A 17817-nucleotide genomic window follows, 5' to 3' on the forward strand; every position below is an offset into this window, starting at 1 on the left:
GTGGGCTTTCTCTGGTTGTGGTGCGCAGGCCTCCCACCGCCATGGACCCTCCTGCTGCGGAGCACGGGCTCTAGGCATGCAGGCCCCAGCAGTCGTGGCATGCAGCCTCAGTAGTTGTGTTGCGCAGGCACAGCAGTTGCGGCTTGCGAGCTCTAGGGTGCAGGCTCAGTAGCTGTGGCACATGGTCCCAGCCGCCCTGCGGCACGTGGGATCCCCCTGGACTAGGGATCAAACTCGTGTCCCCTGCACCGGCAGGCGGACTGTCAACCACTGCACTACTGGGGAAGCTCCAGAAGAATCAATATTTTGAAAATGACTGTTCTATCCAAGCAATCTACAGATTCAAAGCAATACCTATCAAATTACCAATGGCATTTTTCACAGAACTAGAACAAAAAATTTTTACAATTTGTATGGAAACACAAAAGACCCCAATAGCCAAAGCAATCTTGAGAAAGAAAAATGGAGCTGGAGGAATCAGGCTCCCTGACTTCAGACTATACTACAAAGCTACAGTAATCAAGGCAGTATGGTACTGGCACAAACACAGAAATATAGATCAATGGAACAGGATAGAAAGCCCAGAGATAAATCTACATGCCTGTGGTCACCTAATCTATGACAAAGGAGGCAAAAATACACAGTGGAGAAATGACAGCCTCTTCAATAAGTGGTGCTGGGAAAACTGGACAGCTACATGTAAAAGAATGAAATTAGAACACTTCCTAACACCATACACAAAAATAAACTGAAAATGGATTAAAGACCTAAATATAAGGCCAGACACTGTAAAACTCTTAGATGAAAACATAGGCAGAACACTCTTCGACACAAATCACAGCAAGATCTTTTTTGACCCACCTCCTAGAGAAATGAAGATAAAAACAAAAATAAACAAATGGGACCTAATGAAACTTAAAAGCTTTTGCACAGCAAAGGAAACCATAGACAAGACGAAAAGACAACCCTCAGAATGGGAGAAAATATTTGCAAATGAAGCAACGGGCAAAGGATTAAGCTCCAAAATTTACAAGCAGCTCATGCAGCTCAATATCAAAAAAGCAAACAACCCAATCCAAAAATGGGCAGAAGACCTATAAGTAGACATTTCTCCAAAGAAGACATACAGATGGCCAAGAGGCACATGAAAAGATGCTCAACATCACTAATTATTAGAGAAATGCAAATCAAAACTACAATGAGGCATCACCTCACACCGGTCAGAATGGCCATCATCAAAAAATCTATAAACAGTAAACGCTGGAGAGGGTGTGGAGAAAAGGGAACCCTCTTACACTGTTGGTGGAAATGTAAAGTGATACAGCCACTATGGAAAACAGTATGGAGGTTCCTTCAAAAACTAAAAATGGAACTACCATAGGACCCAGCAATCCCACTACTGCGTATATACCCAGAGAAAATCATAATACAGAAAGACCTGTGCACCCCGGTATTCGTAGTAGCACTATTTACAATAGCCAGGACATGGAAGCAACCTAAATGCCCATTGACAGATGAATGGATAAAGAAGATGTGGTACATATATACAACGGAATATTACTCAGCCATAAAAAGGAATGAAATTTGGTCATTTGTAGAGATGTGGATGGACCTAGCGAGTGTCATACAGAGTGAGGTAAGTCAGAAAGAGAAAAACAAATATCATATATTAACGCATATATGCGGAATTTAAAAAAATGGTATAGATGACCTTATTTGCCAAGCAGAAATAGAGACACAGACATAGAGAACAAATGTTATATGGATACCAAGGGGGAAAGGGGGAGGAATTGGGAGATTGGGATTAACAGATATACACTATTGGTACTATGTATAAAATAGACAACAATGGGAACATACTGTGTAGCAGAGGGAACTCTACTTAATGCACTGTGGTATCCTAAATGGGAGGGTAATCCAAAAGGGAGGGGATATATGTATATGTATGACTGATTCCTTTTGCTGTGCAGTAGAAGCCAAAACAACATTGTGGAAGCAACTGTACTCCAAAAATAAGTAAACAAATAAAAATTAAAAAAAAGAAAGAAGTAATGGGCACTCACAGTTTGTTAAACAAAAAGTAACAGTGTCCTTTATTATGTAGTAAAGATCATTTATGAGAAACCCATAGCTAAAATCATACTCAGTGGTGAAAAGCTGAAAGCCTTTCTTCCAAATTCAGAAACAAAACAAGGATGCCCACTCTCACCACTTCTATTTGACATAGTATTGGAAGACCTAGCCACAGCAATCAGACAAGAAAACCAAATAAAAGGCATCCAAATTGAAAGGGAAGAAGTAAAACTGTTATTATTTGCAGAGAAAGCCCTGAAGTCTCCACCCAAAAACTGGTAATTGAATTCAGTAAAGTTGCAGGGTGCAAGGTCAATATACAGAAATCTGTTGCATTTCTATACACTAACAGTGAAATATCAGAAAAAGAATGTAAAAAAAAGTCCTGTTAAAAATTGCATCAAAAAGAGTAAAATACTTAGGAATAAACTTAACCAAGTAGGTGAAAGACCTATATTCTGAAAACAATAAAACACTGATGAAGAAAATTAAAGATGATACAAAGAAATGGAAAGATAATCTCGTGCTCTTGAATTGGAAGAATTAGTATTGTTAAAATGGCTATACTACCCAAAGCAATCTACAGATTTGATGCAATCTCTATCAAAATACCCATGACATTTTCCACAAAACTAGGACAAAAAAATCCTAAAATTCATATGGAACCACAAAAGATCCAGAATTGCCAAAGCAATCTTGAGAGAAAAGAACAAAGCTGGAGCTATCACCCGCCCACACTTCAAACTATACTACAGAGCTACAGTAATCAAAACAGCATGGTACTGGTACAGAAACCAGACACATAGATCAGTGGAACAGAATAGAGAGCCCAGAAATAAACTCACACACCTATGGTCAATTAATCTACAACAAAGGGGTCAAGAATATACAATGGAGAGAAGACAGTCTCTTCAACTTGTGGTTCTGGGAAAGCTGGACAGCCACATGTGAAACAGATTAGAACATTTCCTCCCACCATAAACAAAAATAAATTCAAAATGGATTAAAGACTTAAATGTAGACCTTGAAACCATAAAACTTCTAGAAGAGAATATAGGTAGAACACTCCTTGACATAAATCATGGCAATATTTTTTTGGATCTGTCTTCTAAGGCAAAAGAAATAAAAGCAAAAATAAACAACTAGGACCTAATTAAACTTCGAAGCTTTTGCACAGCAAAGGAAACCATTGACAAAATGATAAGACAACCTATGGAATGGGAGAAAATATTTGCAAATGACATGACCGACAAGGGATTAATATCTAAAATATACAAACAGCTCATGCAACTCAATGTCAAAAAAAATAAACAACCCAATCAAAAAATGGGCAAAGACCTGAATAGACATTTTTTTCAGAGAAGACATACAGATGGCTAATAGACACATGAAAAGATGGTCAACATCACTAACTATCAGAGAAATGCAAATTAAAACAACAATGAGATATCACCTTACTCTGTCAGAGTGACAGTCATCAAAAAGTTTACAAATAACAAATGTTGGAGAGGATGTGGAGAAAAGGGAACCCTCATACACTGATGGTGGGAATGTAAATTATTGCAACCACTGTGGAAAACAGTATGGAGGTTCCTCCAAAAGAAAAACAAAACAACTAAAAATAGAAGTAACGGGACTTCCCTGGTGGTCCAGTGGCTAAGACTTCACACTCCCAATGCAGGGGGCCCGGCTTCGATCCCTGGTCAGGGAACTAGATCCCACATGTATGCCACAACTAAGAGTCCACATGCCGCAACTAAAAAAGATCCTTCATGCTGGAGCTAAGACCCAGAGCAGCCTAAATAAATAAATATTTAAAAAAAAATAGAACTAACATATGATCCACTCCTGAATATATATGCAGTAAAAATGAAAACACTAATTCTAAAAGATACTTGTACCCCAGTGTTCATAGCAGCACTATTTATCTAGAATAACCAAGATGTGGAAGCAACCCAAGTGTTCATCAACTGACAAATAGTTAAAGAGGTGGTATATAAATGCAGTGGAATACTACTTGGCCATATAAAAGAATGAAATTCTGCCACTTGTAGTAACATGGGTAGACCTAGAGACTATTTTGCTCAGTGAAGTAAGTCAGACAGGGAAGGACAAATACTATATGATATCACTGCTATGTGGAATCTAAAAAATAATAAAAACAAATGTATATAGCAAAACAGAAACAGACTTATGGACACAGAAAACAAATTAGTGTTACCAGAGGGGAGAGAGAAGGAAGGGAGGGGTAAATTAGGGGTATGAGATTAAGAGATACAAACTACTATGTATAAAATAGATAAGCAACAGGGATATATTGTATATAGCACAGGAAATTTATAACCATTATCTTGTAATAACCTTTGACAGAGTATAATCTGTAAAAATACTGAACCACTATGCTGTACACCTAAAACTAACATAATACTGTAAATCAGCTATACTTTTTAAAAAAGTAACTATCATTTTTTATTCCATTTTGTTCTTGGTAAGAACTTGGAGATTTATTCTTGTACACATACTTGTTCCAAATCTAGCAGTGAGTGACAGTTGGAGTTGTTTGATGGAGGCCTCATGTCACATCTCTCTTCATTTTGTTTCTCTGTGGAAGGTCACAGTCCTTGTAATTGGGCTTGCATTAGCAACTAGTTTGTGCAGTTATCCTAGGGAGATAATTTTATTATTACAGGCATTATCCTTTCTATTGTAGACCGTTCTGGTGTTGACAGTTGGTGAAGCAAAGGTTATGACCTACTACTGGTGGTCAATGTAATTAGCAAATCTATCTATAGGACAGAATTAAAGTTGCTTTAAATGTGCTACCTCAAAGTACGGTAGTGTGAAACTTAGAAGTAAAAAAAAAGAAAAAGAAGACTGCATGTTGAAAAGATGTATGGAAGTATAGAAGTATCTGAAGATAAAAAGACAAGAACTCACTGGCTCCCAACAGCTCCCCTGCCTTAGTCTCCAGTAGCTCCCTTATTCCCTGGCAACCATGGCTGACAGTGTGGTTTAGAATCTTCAGAGGCAAGTTTTCTTTGTGCACACACGTATGCAATTTTTAAAAAACAATTTTAAAAACTTTTTTTTGCAGTTTCTTTTTTCTTTTAATATATCATGAATATCTTGTTAGTAAAATAGGTCTTGTACTGTGTTAAGTGTTGCATGTAGTAATACATACTCTGGATATATTTAATCATTAACATACTGAAGGATTTTCAAGTTGTTTTCACTTTTTTCCTACTATGTGCAGTGCTGCTGTGACCATTCTTTGTGTATGTGTGGATTTGTGCAAATGCTTTTGAGGAATAGATTCTTAGTAGTAGAAATGCCAGAAAAATTGGTATCGGCATTTTGGGTTTTGTAATTGCTGCCAAATTTCCCTCCAAAAATTACCAGTTTTTCCGTTAAGTTTTAATTAGAACTTGATGTTTCCATAATATGATTTTTATTTTGTTCTAAAAAACTGTTGAAATATACAATCATGTACACATGATCATCTTCACATGAAAAAACATTTTAGCAAATGAGAAGTAATCTTAGGACTTCTGTCTCCTGATTGGGAGGAGTCACATCTCTGACACGTCATGTATTTGATAGGGTAATGCAGAGACAGCCAAGTTACTTTTAGCCCAATACCCTTTATCCTTTCTCTTTTTACCTCCAAATCTTGCCTTCCCTCACACCCTATAGCCATCTCGGACACTACCCCAACTCTCATAATTTTCAAAGAATTGTTACCAGCTGTGATCAGTTTCCTTGCCATCCCTGTCTCCTTTAACTGATCCTAAGTCTCCATGTTGGCTAGATGAGCTTATTATTCCCATCTCCCTCCCTGGAGGTTTCTCTTACCTCCCACTGTAAGAGTATTCAGAGTGTTTAAGAGCTTAGAAGTTAGACAGCCTACATTAGAATTCTGGTCCCTTTGCTTTCCAGCTCTTTGAGTGGAGGCAAGGAACTGAATCTCTTCAGGGCTTTGTTTTCTTATTTGTAAAACGTGGTTAGGAAAAGAGTGCCTATTCCATCAGGTTAGGAGGGTTAAAAAGGAGTAAATCTGAGTTGCTATTATCTCCATCATTGTGATGTAGCAGTTGACGTGAGTCTTCAAGACAGTTGAGGAAAATATTTGTGAACCTTTTTTTTTTTTTTTCTTTTTTTGCGGTACAGGGGCCTCTCACCGTTGTGGCCTCTCCCGTTGCGGAGCACAGGCTCCGGACGCGCAGGCTTAGCGGCCATGGCTCACGGTTCCAGCCGCTCCCGGGCACGTGGGATCCTCCCGCACCGGGACACGAACCCGCGTCCCCTGCATCGGCAGGCGGACTCTCAACCACTGCGCCACCAGGGAAGCCCCTGTGAACTTTTTTTAAAAAAAAATCTTTAAAAATAATCTGAGGGCTTCCCTGGTGGCACAGTGATTGAGAGTCCGCCTGCCGATATAAGGGACACGGGTTCGTGCCCCAGCCCGGGAAGATCCCACATGCTGTGGAGCGGCTAGGCCTGTGAGCCATGGCCGCTGAGCCTGCACGTCCGGAGCCTGTGCTCCGCAACGGGAAAGGCCACAGCAGTGAGAGGCCCGCATACCGCAAAAAAAATAAATAAATAATAATAATAATCTGAGCAAACCATTCTTGGACCTTGCAAACATAGTAGATCTCTTTTAATAAATCTGAAGAACCAGGTTATGTAAAAAAGACTTTCTGAGAACTGTGCATTTATTTATGTTTGTGTACCAGGTAATTGCTAATACATTAATACATTTGTTAGCTAAGTTATGGAAAATGACTTACCTCTTAAGCATAGAGTACTCTGAATTTTTTAAGTGAGCATTGGTGAATGTACAAATATTTTATTGCTTTTTATCCATATAAAATACATGATTATTTCTGTACATGAATAAGTATATCATTGAACTTCTGAAGTAAATTAAATGATAATAAGAGATGAGTAATAAAGTCAGGTGAGAGGAAAAGAATAGAAGAAGGGCTATAAACCCTGACGGGCCTATTTGAGTTCCCTGAAATATATCCTGATTACCGTGCTACTTATTTATTTCCTTGGAATTTAGCTAAAGGGAAGGTGGCTTGTTGAGGGTGCATGCCAGGGCTCCCTCTGTCATTAGCCTGCAGGCTAAGGAAAACAGGTTGTCCTCTAACAGCTCCTGGAGAGGACACCACACTGCATCATGGCAGTAGAATTACATGGACTGACCATTGAGAATAGGTGATAAAGGATCTGGCTCTTTTAGCCACCACAAAATTGTATATTGAAATGAAGGCATTAGTCACTACCTCGAAATGGGGATTTCAGTAAGAATAAAATTTAAAGCTCTTCTCAAGTGTGTGTTTATTCAATGCACATTATTTTTCAGTGGTCTTCTAGTTCTTATCCTCTCTAAAGAAAGATTTTTTTCTGAGCCTGAATCTCTAAAGTTTGCTGCCTTGCCTTTCCTCTCTTGGTGCCAATGGTTGATGTCAGGATTTTGCCTTCAGCTTATAAGACAGGTGTACTGGTGTCTTTGTAAGCCACAGACTTAATGTTTCCTATCTTTAACAGCAGGCACTAAAACTGTCGGAGATGGCATTCTTCTATAGGTCCTGCAAAAGAGGCTGAATTAATCACCTCTGCAGTGTAGACATCTGCTGCCTGCATTCTGCCTCTGTAGACTGAATTTGACAATTTAATTTTAACAAAAAAGAACACTGCTACATAAATATAAAACGCTTAAGGCATTGTTTGGACAATAGTGTTACTAAAGCAGTTAGGTCACAGTTAAGATGAACATGTAAACTAAAGCCTTTCACTTGTTTGAATTTGTTTTCCAGCAGTTTAAGAAAAAAAGAAAGCTTTAAGTTCCCCGTTAGAACCCAAAGCTGTGGATAATTCCACATACCAAACATAGTATAAGCCAGTTGTGAACATGTCTTAATATCTCAGTTTAAAATTTGCAGAATGATTTGGTGTTGCCCAGTGCTTAGAAGTGACTGTTTTTGTGACAAGAGACAGATATCTCAGTCAATATGTCCTAAATTTACTTTAGTCAGTACGCTGGAGAGGCGTCTGTCTGATGACTTAGGACCCTGAATACTTTTCAAAACTAAGATCCAAAATGTGCCACCATGTTTAAGATTCTCTCCAAATATAGACTAGTGTTTCCCAGCCACACTCCCCACCCCCACTGCCCTTGCCTTTTTACCTGTGGCAAAGATTCTGATTCAGTAGGTCTGAAGTGGTGCCTAAGCATCTGTTTTTCATGGTGTGCCTCTGGAGTTTTGATATACTCCTAATTTGGGGAACTGCTGGGGTAAGAGTTTTTGATATTGGGGTAAATCAAAACTAAATCTGAACCAAATCAAGTAGCAGGCAGGGAAAGCCAAAGACATGGACAGTAGTCCTTCTTGTCTCTGAACTCTCCTTTGCTCTTCTCCTGTGGCATTATGTAAGCAAGGTAGGAGGGTGAATCAAATCCACACACCCTTAACTGGGAGTGAGAGACAAACTGTTTCACTTTTTTCAACAGATAATTTCACTTTCTCTGAAGGCTTGAAACTTTGAAGAGTTAAGCCTCAGTAATAAAATGCTCACAAAGATTAATTATACACTTGTAAAAGTTATAGCATTTATAATTATAAATATAAATAAGGGTTAAAAACTATGATAGGTTTTAAAACACTTTAATGGATCATTTAATTTACATACACAGGTTCTGGTTCCTGCCCAACTGGGGGAATATCTAATAGCAAATGTATAAATATATGAATTATGATTCTCTTTGCATACCTTTCTCAAAGCTAAATGCTGAGAGGTTTGTCTTTGATTATAGACAGCTGTTAAAAGTAGAAATAAATTTTGCAAATCTACATTTTATACAAGGCTTGGGCAATACTTTAATGCATGTAATTAAGACATGTTAGGATTTAAGTGTTTAAACTTTGGCATTAAAGTTTAATAAATAGGACTTCCCTGGTGGCGCAGTGGTTGGGAATCTGCCTGCCAGTGCAGGAGACATAGGTTCGATCCCTGGTCCGGGAGGATCCCACATGCCACGGAGCAACTGGGCCCGTGCACCACAGCTGCTGAGCCTGCGGGAGCCACAACTACTGAAGCCCGCGCGCCTGGAGCCTGTGCTCCGCAACGAGAGGGGAGAGAGGCCACTGCAGTGGGAGGCCCGCGCACCGCGGCGAGGAGTAGCTCCCGCTCGCCTCAACTAGAGAAAGCCCGTGCATAGCAACGAAGACCCAACACAGCCAAAAAAAAAAAAAAGTTTAATAAATAAATTTGCTCTTTTGGGGGGGGTTGTTGTTGTAGACATTAATTTCCTGGTCTGTAATGTAAAGTGTACATGTCTTTATTCCTAAAATGTTGAGTTGTGTTTAGAGTAAATTTATGTTTTATTTATCAACTGATTACTTAATTTTTTATTCCTACATTATAGAAGTTTAGGGTTGAGGAAGTGGAGGCCTGTCTTTGTACAGTTGTATGTCTGTGTCTGTGAGTCTGTGTCTGTCTTTCTCTAGAATCAAAGGGATGAGCTAGATTAGGGGTTACAGATATAACCCCAGTAGTTAGTTAACTCTTCACAATGTTGTGTGTCCTTAAATTTTCCTGTAAAAGAGAAACACGCTAACAGATCTCAGTATCCTTCCTTAATTTATCTTTGATTTACGGTTGACAACTGCTGCCTTGATACCTTCAGGGTTAAATTTGAGCTCCAAGGTTCTGGGATATATTCTTCAGCAGGGGAGAGAAATGGGAGACCGGATTTGGCATTGTGGCTGTGGACAAGTCATAACCACTCTGAACGTGTTTCTCCTTCTGTAGAAAGGGGATCATAGCTATACTCACCTCCAGGGGACATTGTGAGAAGAAAATGAGATAAGGCATGTGAGGATACTTTAGCAGTGGTTCCTTTCTGTTCCTTTCTTACCTTTTCTTGGTAGGGGTGGAATGTATGCCTTTCTCTCTCCCTCTTTTCCCCCCGTTCCTCCCAGTACTTGATTGCCTGATAATGGCAAACACCGGCTAGGTGTTAGGAGGCAGTGGTGAACAGGGCAGATATAATCCTTGCTCTCTGGTAGCTTAAATAACTCCCTATTTGGAACAGCTTTCTCTGCCTTCTGGAAGAGCCAGTCTCTCCTGCTCTTCCTAATAGGCTACTCGTTCCCGTTGCTGTCCTTCCTCATTCTCTTGCCCAGCCTTTAAGTGTTGGCCTTCCTTAGGGTTCCATCTTAGACACTCTCTTTACCCTGTATTGCGTCCCATAGTACCAGCTCCCTACTTGAAATCCTGTCCCCTCTTCTTGGCCAGCTATCTCAGAGGTACTTGAAATTCACCATGTCTAAAACTGAACTCATGGACTTCCCTGGCGGTGCAGTGGTTAAGACTCCGCATTTCCACTGTAGGGGGTGTGGTTTCAATACCTGGTCAGGGAACTAAGATCCCGCATTCTGCGCAGTGCGGCCAAAAATTTTTTTTAAATAATAATAAAATTGAGCTTATGATCTAAACACTGCCCCTCCCTCCCCCGAAACTGATCCTGCTCTGGTGGTCTGTGTGTCAGTGAGTTGTCCAGTATTTAGTATTTCAATCCAGAAAACCATGTCTCTCTCAGCCCCCTGATCGCCCATATCTCATGTATCTACTTTTTCACCAAGTCCTTTGGCTTTTATATCCTAAATTTCTGTCAGGTTCTCCATTTCTGTTCTCACTGATGTTTTTTAAGCTACCATTATTATCCTTTCTATTACTGTATCATCAATATATCACCCTCACCGTTCCACTCTTAAATATTTTTGCTCCCTATCTATTCTCCACACTTTAGAGATATTTTTAGATACATGAATATATTCATGTGGTTTCAAGATTTTAAAAGTATGAAAAAGGTATTCAGTGAAGAACCTCCTTCCCTCATGTAACTGGGTTGCTCATTCTAATCATTCTTCTAAGATATTTTATGCATAGGTAAGGAAATACTAACACATAAGCTCTTTTAAATCTTCTTAATGTAAATCTTCATTTACATAAAAGGTGGCACAGTATGTATACTTTCCTTCACCTTGATTTTTTTTTTCATTCCGCAGTGTATCCTGGCTATCTTTCCATTGTAGTACGTAAAGAATCCTCACATTCATTTTTATGGCTGCATAATATTCCATGACAGGAATGTTGAAATTGACGTACGTCAGGACAGAACATCTTTTACTATCTAGAGTATTCCATCCTTCCACTTCGGATAACCTTGTCATGAATTCCCATTCATTACTTTTAGGGAGAGAAACTAAGCTCCTCACTTGTCAGGGCTCTCTGGCCTGGCAAGAGTTGTCCCTTCTCTTCTCCAGAGTTGTCTTGTATTGCTCTTCTTCCTTATCACCTACTTTTGGGTTGCATGGACATGGACTATCTTTTGTTTCATCCACATACCATGTTCCTTTATGCCCGAGACCTCTGCCTAAGCTCTTAGTCTCACATGCAGACCCAGTGCTTCCTTTTTCTGCCTTAATTTATCTTCTAATCTACCTAAGGCAGATCTCAGCTCAAATTCCATTTCCTCAAGGTATGCTTATTCTGCCAATTCAAGGGCGGGTCAGAGCTCTCTGATACGATCTCCTGGTACTTTGTCCTCTTCTGTAAACAATTAGTTCATTTATTATTATATATTTGTATGTGTGATTATTACATTTGATATTGATTTCACATACTTAAACCAGTGTTTCTCATAGAGTGGATTGCAACCCATTATACATTATGAAATCAGTTTTAAAAATTATGACAAGCCTTTTAAAAAAATGAAATAGTATAGAAAATATCAGACCTCTTCACTTACAATAAGGGTGTTTTTTCATCATACCTTTGCTTCAGATTAATAAATAGGCGTGATCATATAAGTGTCCAGGTACACAGGTGTATTGAGTATGATATAAATTATATTTCTTATTGTGGGTCTTAGTCAAAAAAGTTTGAAAGCCATTGAACTAGATGGTAAATTCTGTGAGGAGAGGAATTCTATTTTGTACCCCAGTCCATCCCCAAGTCTAGCAGAGGGCACTCACTCAGTAAATATGTCGGCTGAATGAATGAAAGCACACTTTTTCAGGGAGGTTCACAGACCCATTGTCTTCCTCCTAGGGACTAATGGACCCTGGTTCTAAGCACATGTTAGTGATTATTTCCTCGGCCAGTTGAGTCTGCATTAGATCATTAAAAGAAAAGAAGTGTAGAACCATACCTACACATGTATTTTTTTAAGGGTTGATAAGGCAATGAAACACTATTGAGAAGAGATTTTAGATTTAGTTTTTGTATTACTTATGAATCTTAGGCCTTAAGTACCATTTTATTTTATTAATAAATAATGAAACAATTTTCACCTGCCTAAATATCTGGGTAATTTTTGAGTTTCTAAGGTAGTCTACACACAGGGCTTGTTACATAGCTGTTATCTTTTATGCGTACTTCAGCAATAAAATATTTACGCAGTTTTGGCAAGGTGATACTACAACCTGGTTTAGTACAACAGCTGCACTGCCTGTTCCCATGTGGCTTGATTTCCCTTTTTAATCTTTGGTTTTCTGCAACTAAAGACTTATGTCAGCATGTAGTTTATACAGCAGCAGATAGTGGTGAAAGCTTCTTGAATTAACATAGTAAAGAGAAATACGCTGCTGAGTTTACTTTGTTTCATATTTTTCTGATGTCTCTGAAAAACATTTTACTAATGTGTCCTACACAGTAGAGCTTTTATAAACATCACATATTTACAATGAGACATTTTTGTGAATTTTTTTTTCTTTAGGAAACCTGTAAAGTCATCTCCAAAGGTATAGTCTCTGATCTTAAAAAAGGGAAACATCTCAGCTCTAAAGTCATCACCCTTTGGCTTAGCACAAATCAGCAAAGTTCTGGCAATAAAAGAATAATTTTTACATTTATTTTCGGTCATACATTTGTATGTATATTGAAATTGAGATTGGATTAAAAAGTGTTTAGGCAAAAAATACAGAACCTTAATTCTTTTCAAGTTTATTATCAGAGCCCTTTTAGCCCAGAGTTTTTCCTAGCATATGTGTTATTTTTTTCTTTCTATTTCTAGGTGCTCCTGATCCAACAGCAGGTGCTAGTATAGATGATGAAAACTGCTGGCACTTAGATGAAGAGCAGGTTCAAGAACAGGTTAAACTGTTCCTTTCCCAGGGCGGGTACCACGGATCAGGGAAGCAGCTTAATTTGCTCTTTGCAAAGGTATGACTTTTTATTTTTAAAGAAATATTCTAAATATATACATTTATAGAAAGTATATATGATCATGTTTACAATAGGATAAAGGCTTCTTTTTAAATTCTTATTTATTTTTTTAAGAACTGGAAATTCCCTGGCGTTCCAGTGGTTAGAACTTGGTGCTTTCATTGCCAGGGCCCCAGTTCAATCCTTGGTCGGGGAACTAAGATCCCGCAAGCCATGTGGCATGGCCGGGGCGGGGTGGGGGGAAGAATAGACTAAGTTATTATCAACCATTAGAGACTTCTGTGTTGCAATGCAAGCATTAATTTACTTAGGTATCTTTAGACAAGATATGGGCCATTTTTGTCTTTCTCAGCTCTTATTAATAAAATGGTGGCAATTTATACAATTTTGAAAAACTGTTCAGTACTAAAAATAAAATAGCTTAATGTTATTTGAAATGCCATCTTTTCAATTTTTTTCTTCTTCTAGTTAATTTTCCCAAGTAGAGCATACCTTTGAATATAGTCCTTAAGATGTGCTTTATATAATTAACTTAATGTCGATATCTTTAAATTAGTTTCAAGAGCATAAACTTTGGAGTCCAACAAACCTGGGTTTAAATCTCAGTTCTAAATCTTATTGAGTGTATGTACCTTGGCAAGTTATTTAAGTCAGTTTCCTCATCTATAAAATTAGCTAATAGTAGCATATCCATTCAAGTTGTTGTGATTATGGTGTTAAATGATAATGGTGTCTAACAGTAGTTGGGCCTTGGTAAATGTTAATTTTCATCACCAAAATTTGATAGCCTAAGAAACAAAGTTATCTTCATTATAAGTTCATTGTGAACAGAAGCTGTGTCTGTTGCTTTACACAGAACTCTTAGTACCATAAACACATGTCTAAATACTGGATAAAATGCTTTTTAAATAATATTAAAGCAATGTCTTTTCATTGGGGGTACAGCCATCTTTATAGATAATGTATTCAAATTGGTTTTAAGGGAACAGATAACTGTGTTCATTGATATTTCTGTTAAACAACTTCTCTAATATTCATAATAATTAAAAGCTTTTGTAGTTCAGAAGAATTAGAGTAAACTCTGTTACTGCTTATAGCCAAAAATTAGTGTACTCTGATTAATGAAAACCCTTTAAATGAAGATTTATCCTGGGACTTCCCTGGTGGTTCAGTGGTTAAAACTCCACGTTCCCAATGCAGGGGGCATGGGCTCAATCCCTGGTCCAGAAACTAAGATCCAGCATGCTGCGTGGTGCAGCCTTAAAAAAAAAAAACAAAGATTTATTCCATATACCATACTTAGATTGCCAATTTTTCAAGAATTAGATTACAGTAAAAATACATTTAACTCTAAAATTATTTCACATGATTTAATCATTCTTTGGTAATTCATAGGCACTTCAGACTCTTGTAATACCTCACAGTCAACAGTCTGAAAATTAATTACCATTAGGCTGTAATTAATGTATATGTATTTGAGTGTTGGTTAATAGTTCTGGTTTGTATGCTTAATAGTAAAGCATTTATTTTCATTGCTATTGCTAACTGAGTAGTAGGTTAGAAATTTATTAGGAAAATAAATACTAAATTAAATCCATGATATATAGAGGTAATATTAAAGTTTTGGTATATTTAGACACACAGGAAGTATTTCATAGATTCTAGTATCAGCAGAGAGTACACTGTGGCCTAGTGGAAGCAATGTGAAAGAGGTATTAGACTGGCCTGCAGTTGCTATATATATCCTTATATATGATGTACACATTGTATATACCATATGAAGTAAGAGCAACATCTAATTTTGGAAATGGTATAACTTCCAGAGTTAAGGCAGATCTGGGTTCTGATTCCAGTTGTTCCTCTTGTCCTTTGGACAAGTTACTTTACTTCTGAGGGATGGCTTTATAATTTGTAAAATGGGGATTATAATCTGGCCTACTTTATATGGTTGTTGTGAAGATTAAAAGGTAGATATGAATGTAAAACTCTTTAGCAAGACGTCCGATAAATGGCAACTCCATTTCTTTCTCCTTTTTAGTACTTCTTAAGATTACTCAAAAAACCCTCTGGGAAGCATACCCTTGTGATTCAGTGCAGAAGTACATTTGAGTTCTCTACAAGGCTCAAATTCTGAAGCCTGGTTTGGGGTGAGGGTTCCATTACTTGTCAGGGTACAGGACTGAGGCAGAACCTATTGATCTAGAGGTTTAGGCTGCTTTTTTGAATATCTGCTGTTTCCTCCTTCATGTGGCTTTCACATAGAAATAATTTTGAATAAAAGGACTCCCCTCTGCTTATCTACTACTTATGACCTTGCTCCACTAATTTTCTACACAGAGAACTGATGTTCAGCTGGGATTCCTATTCATTGAACACATAGCGGTACACACTTTAAGAATGGATGGATTCATTTAGGATTTCCTGTAGAGCAACTTAGTCTTGTGTTTCTTTTCTTGTTTTCTTGTTTATTTGGGAAATGTAACAGAAGAATAATGGACAGAGCTTGAGGTTCCAGCAGAGAAGCCAAGTTAACTTACTAGGTCAGTGGTTATGATTCCGCTTCAAGGATTGCTCATTTGGAGCAAGAGAGTTCTGAACCTACAGCCCTTTACATTTCCTCTTACCATTGCAAAAACAGTCCCATTTGAGTGAATAGAAGTATGCTGTTGCTCTTTACATGGAAATCCTCGGTGAGAAAGAATCTAGTGAAATTACTGATTTACCTCAAAAAATGAAGCACTTGTAGAACTTGTACTTGAATATACTAAAAACCACTGAAAGAGGTTTAAATTGTACAGTTTAAATTGGTGAATTGTATGTACGTGAATTATGTCTCAATAAAGCTTTTTTTTTAAAAAAAATGGAAGGACAGATGCTATTATTATAAACACTATCAGATCAATTCAGAAGATCTCTAAAGAGTTCTCAGTACAGTGCTTTAGACTCTACTACTCTGGTGGTAAGCGCAATCAGTTAGGGAGTCAGGAAGGTGCCCAGTGATTTGTCTTGTTTATTTTGGTATTAGTTTTCTGTAGGCTGACAAAAACATTTTGGGGGAAAATTGGGAAGTTACACAAATTTCTTTTCCTCGTGTGGATTCTAAAACATAATTTTAAAAAATCAATGGTCAGTTCTCTGATTAAATTGCCAGTTAGGACAGAGGCTCATTTTTTTTGTTTTTTTGTTTTCTTTTTTTTAAGGTTTTTTTTTTTTTGATGTGGACTTTTTTTTTTCTCTTTTTGAAGTCTTTATTGAATTTGTGACATTACTGCTTCTGTTTTATGTTTTGTTTTTTTGGCCACGAGGCATGTGGGACCTTAGCTCCCTGACCAGGGATTGAACCCTCACCCCCTGCATTGGAAGGTAAAGTCTTAACCACTGGGCCACCACGGAAGTCCCTCAGAGGCTCGTTTTTAACCACTTTTGTTTGCTTAAGAAGGATGGTATCAAGACTTCACCACCACCACCACCCCACCCTCCCTCCCCAAAGAAATAAAGTAGTCTGTCTCTGTATTGCTGTTCATTTTTTAACATTTTTCTGAAGGTCTGTTTTTTCCCCACTAGGTGCGGGAGATGTTGAAGATGAGGGACTCAAACGGGGCCCGAATGTTGACTTTGATAACAGAGCAGTTCATGGCCGACCCTCGTCTGTCACTTTGGAGGCAACAAGGCACCGCAATGACTGACAAATATAGGCAGCTCTGGGATGAGCTGGGTAAGTATAAATTTCCTGATGGATTGCCATTGAGTTGTGTGTGGACAAAGACCATGGTTGAATGTTTAAAGAGCATGGTCAGAGTACTGCAGAAGAGAGAGCTACTTTTATATGAACTTGTTGCCATTATACACTGGTTAGAAGAATAGGAAGAATGAGGCATTTGCAGGAACCAATCTTGGCAGTGTTTTGGGGGAATTGTCTGATGTTGAGGAAAGCAAGCACAGGATCTGCTTTTAAATATTTGAAAAAAAGAGCTATGTTTCAAAACAGGTATTTGGTATAATGGAACTGATTACTTATTTCTAGACTGATACTGTAATCAGTTCAGCTAAAATTTGGCTGTTTTCCCCTTTTGCCCACATTAAAAGTATCAAAAGTAGCTTGAATATTCATTTTATTTTTTTTGTTATTATTGACTTAGATGGACTGTTGATTGTCAGAATGGAAAAGACACGGCAAACTCTAATTTTTATTGCTTCCCAAATCCGTGGTGGTAAAGATATAAATATAGCAGGTGGTTGAAAAAATGAGAAATCTACTACTCATGTTTACTGGGAAGTTTGCGGGGGGATGACTCTTGTTACTCAGTGCTCATTGCTAGGGAAGTTAATAATGTATTTGTTATCTTGTCTATTAAGAAATCTATATGTGACAAATAGAATTTTTGGCAAATATTTTGTCAATGCCTGTATTAATTTTACGTTATGCATATATTTATTAGAAGATCCTAGTTTCAATGTAATTGAATAGTAGAAGTCTTCATACCTTCACCTTCTGTCTTCCTCTTG

General features: G+C 37.9%; 1 protein-coding gene across 1 annotated transcript in view; it reads left to right on the top strand.

Moving 5' to 3' along the window:
• Positions 1–17817, top strand: part of ZSWIM6 (zinc finger SWIM-type containing 6) — a 209648-nt gene that overhangs the window by 138500 nt on the left and 53331 nt on the right. The window contains exons 3-4 of the mRNA XM_081233380.1: positions 13160–13308; positions 16876–17026. Coding sequence (XP_081089506.1) covers positions 13160–13308; positions 16876–17026 — 300 coding nt within the window. The remainder of the gene's footprint in view (positions 1–13159; positions 13309–16875; positions 17027–17817) is intronic.

This window comes from Mesoplodon bidens (genome assembly GCF_964165515.1).
Source record: "Mesoplodon bidens genome assembly, chromosome: 4".
Taxonomy (NCBI): Eukaryota; Metazoa; Chordata; class Mammalia; order Artiodactyla; family Ziphiidae; genus Mesoplodon; species Mesoplodon bidens.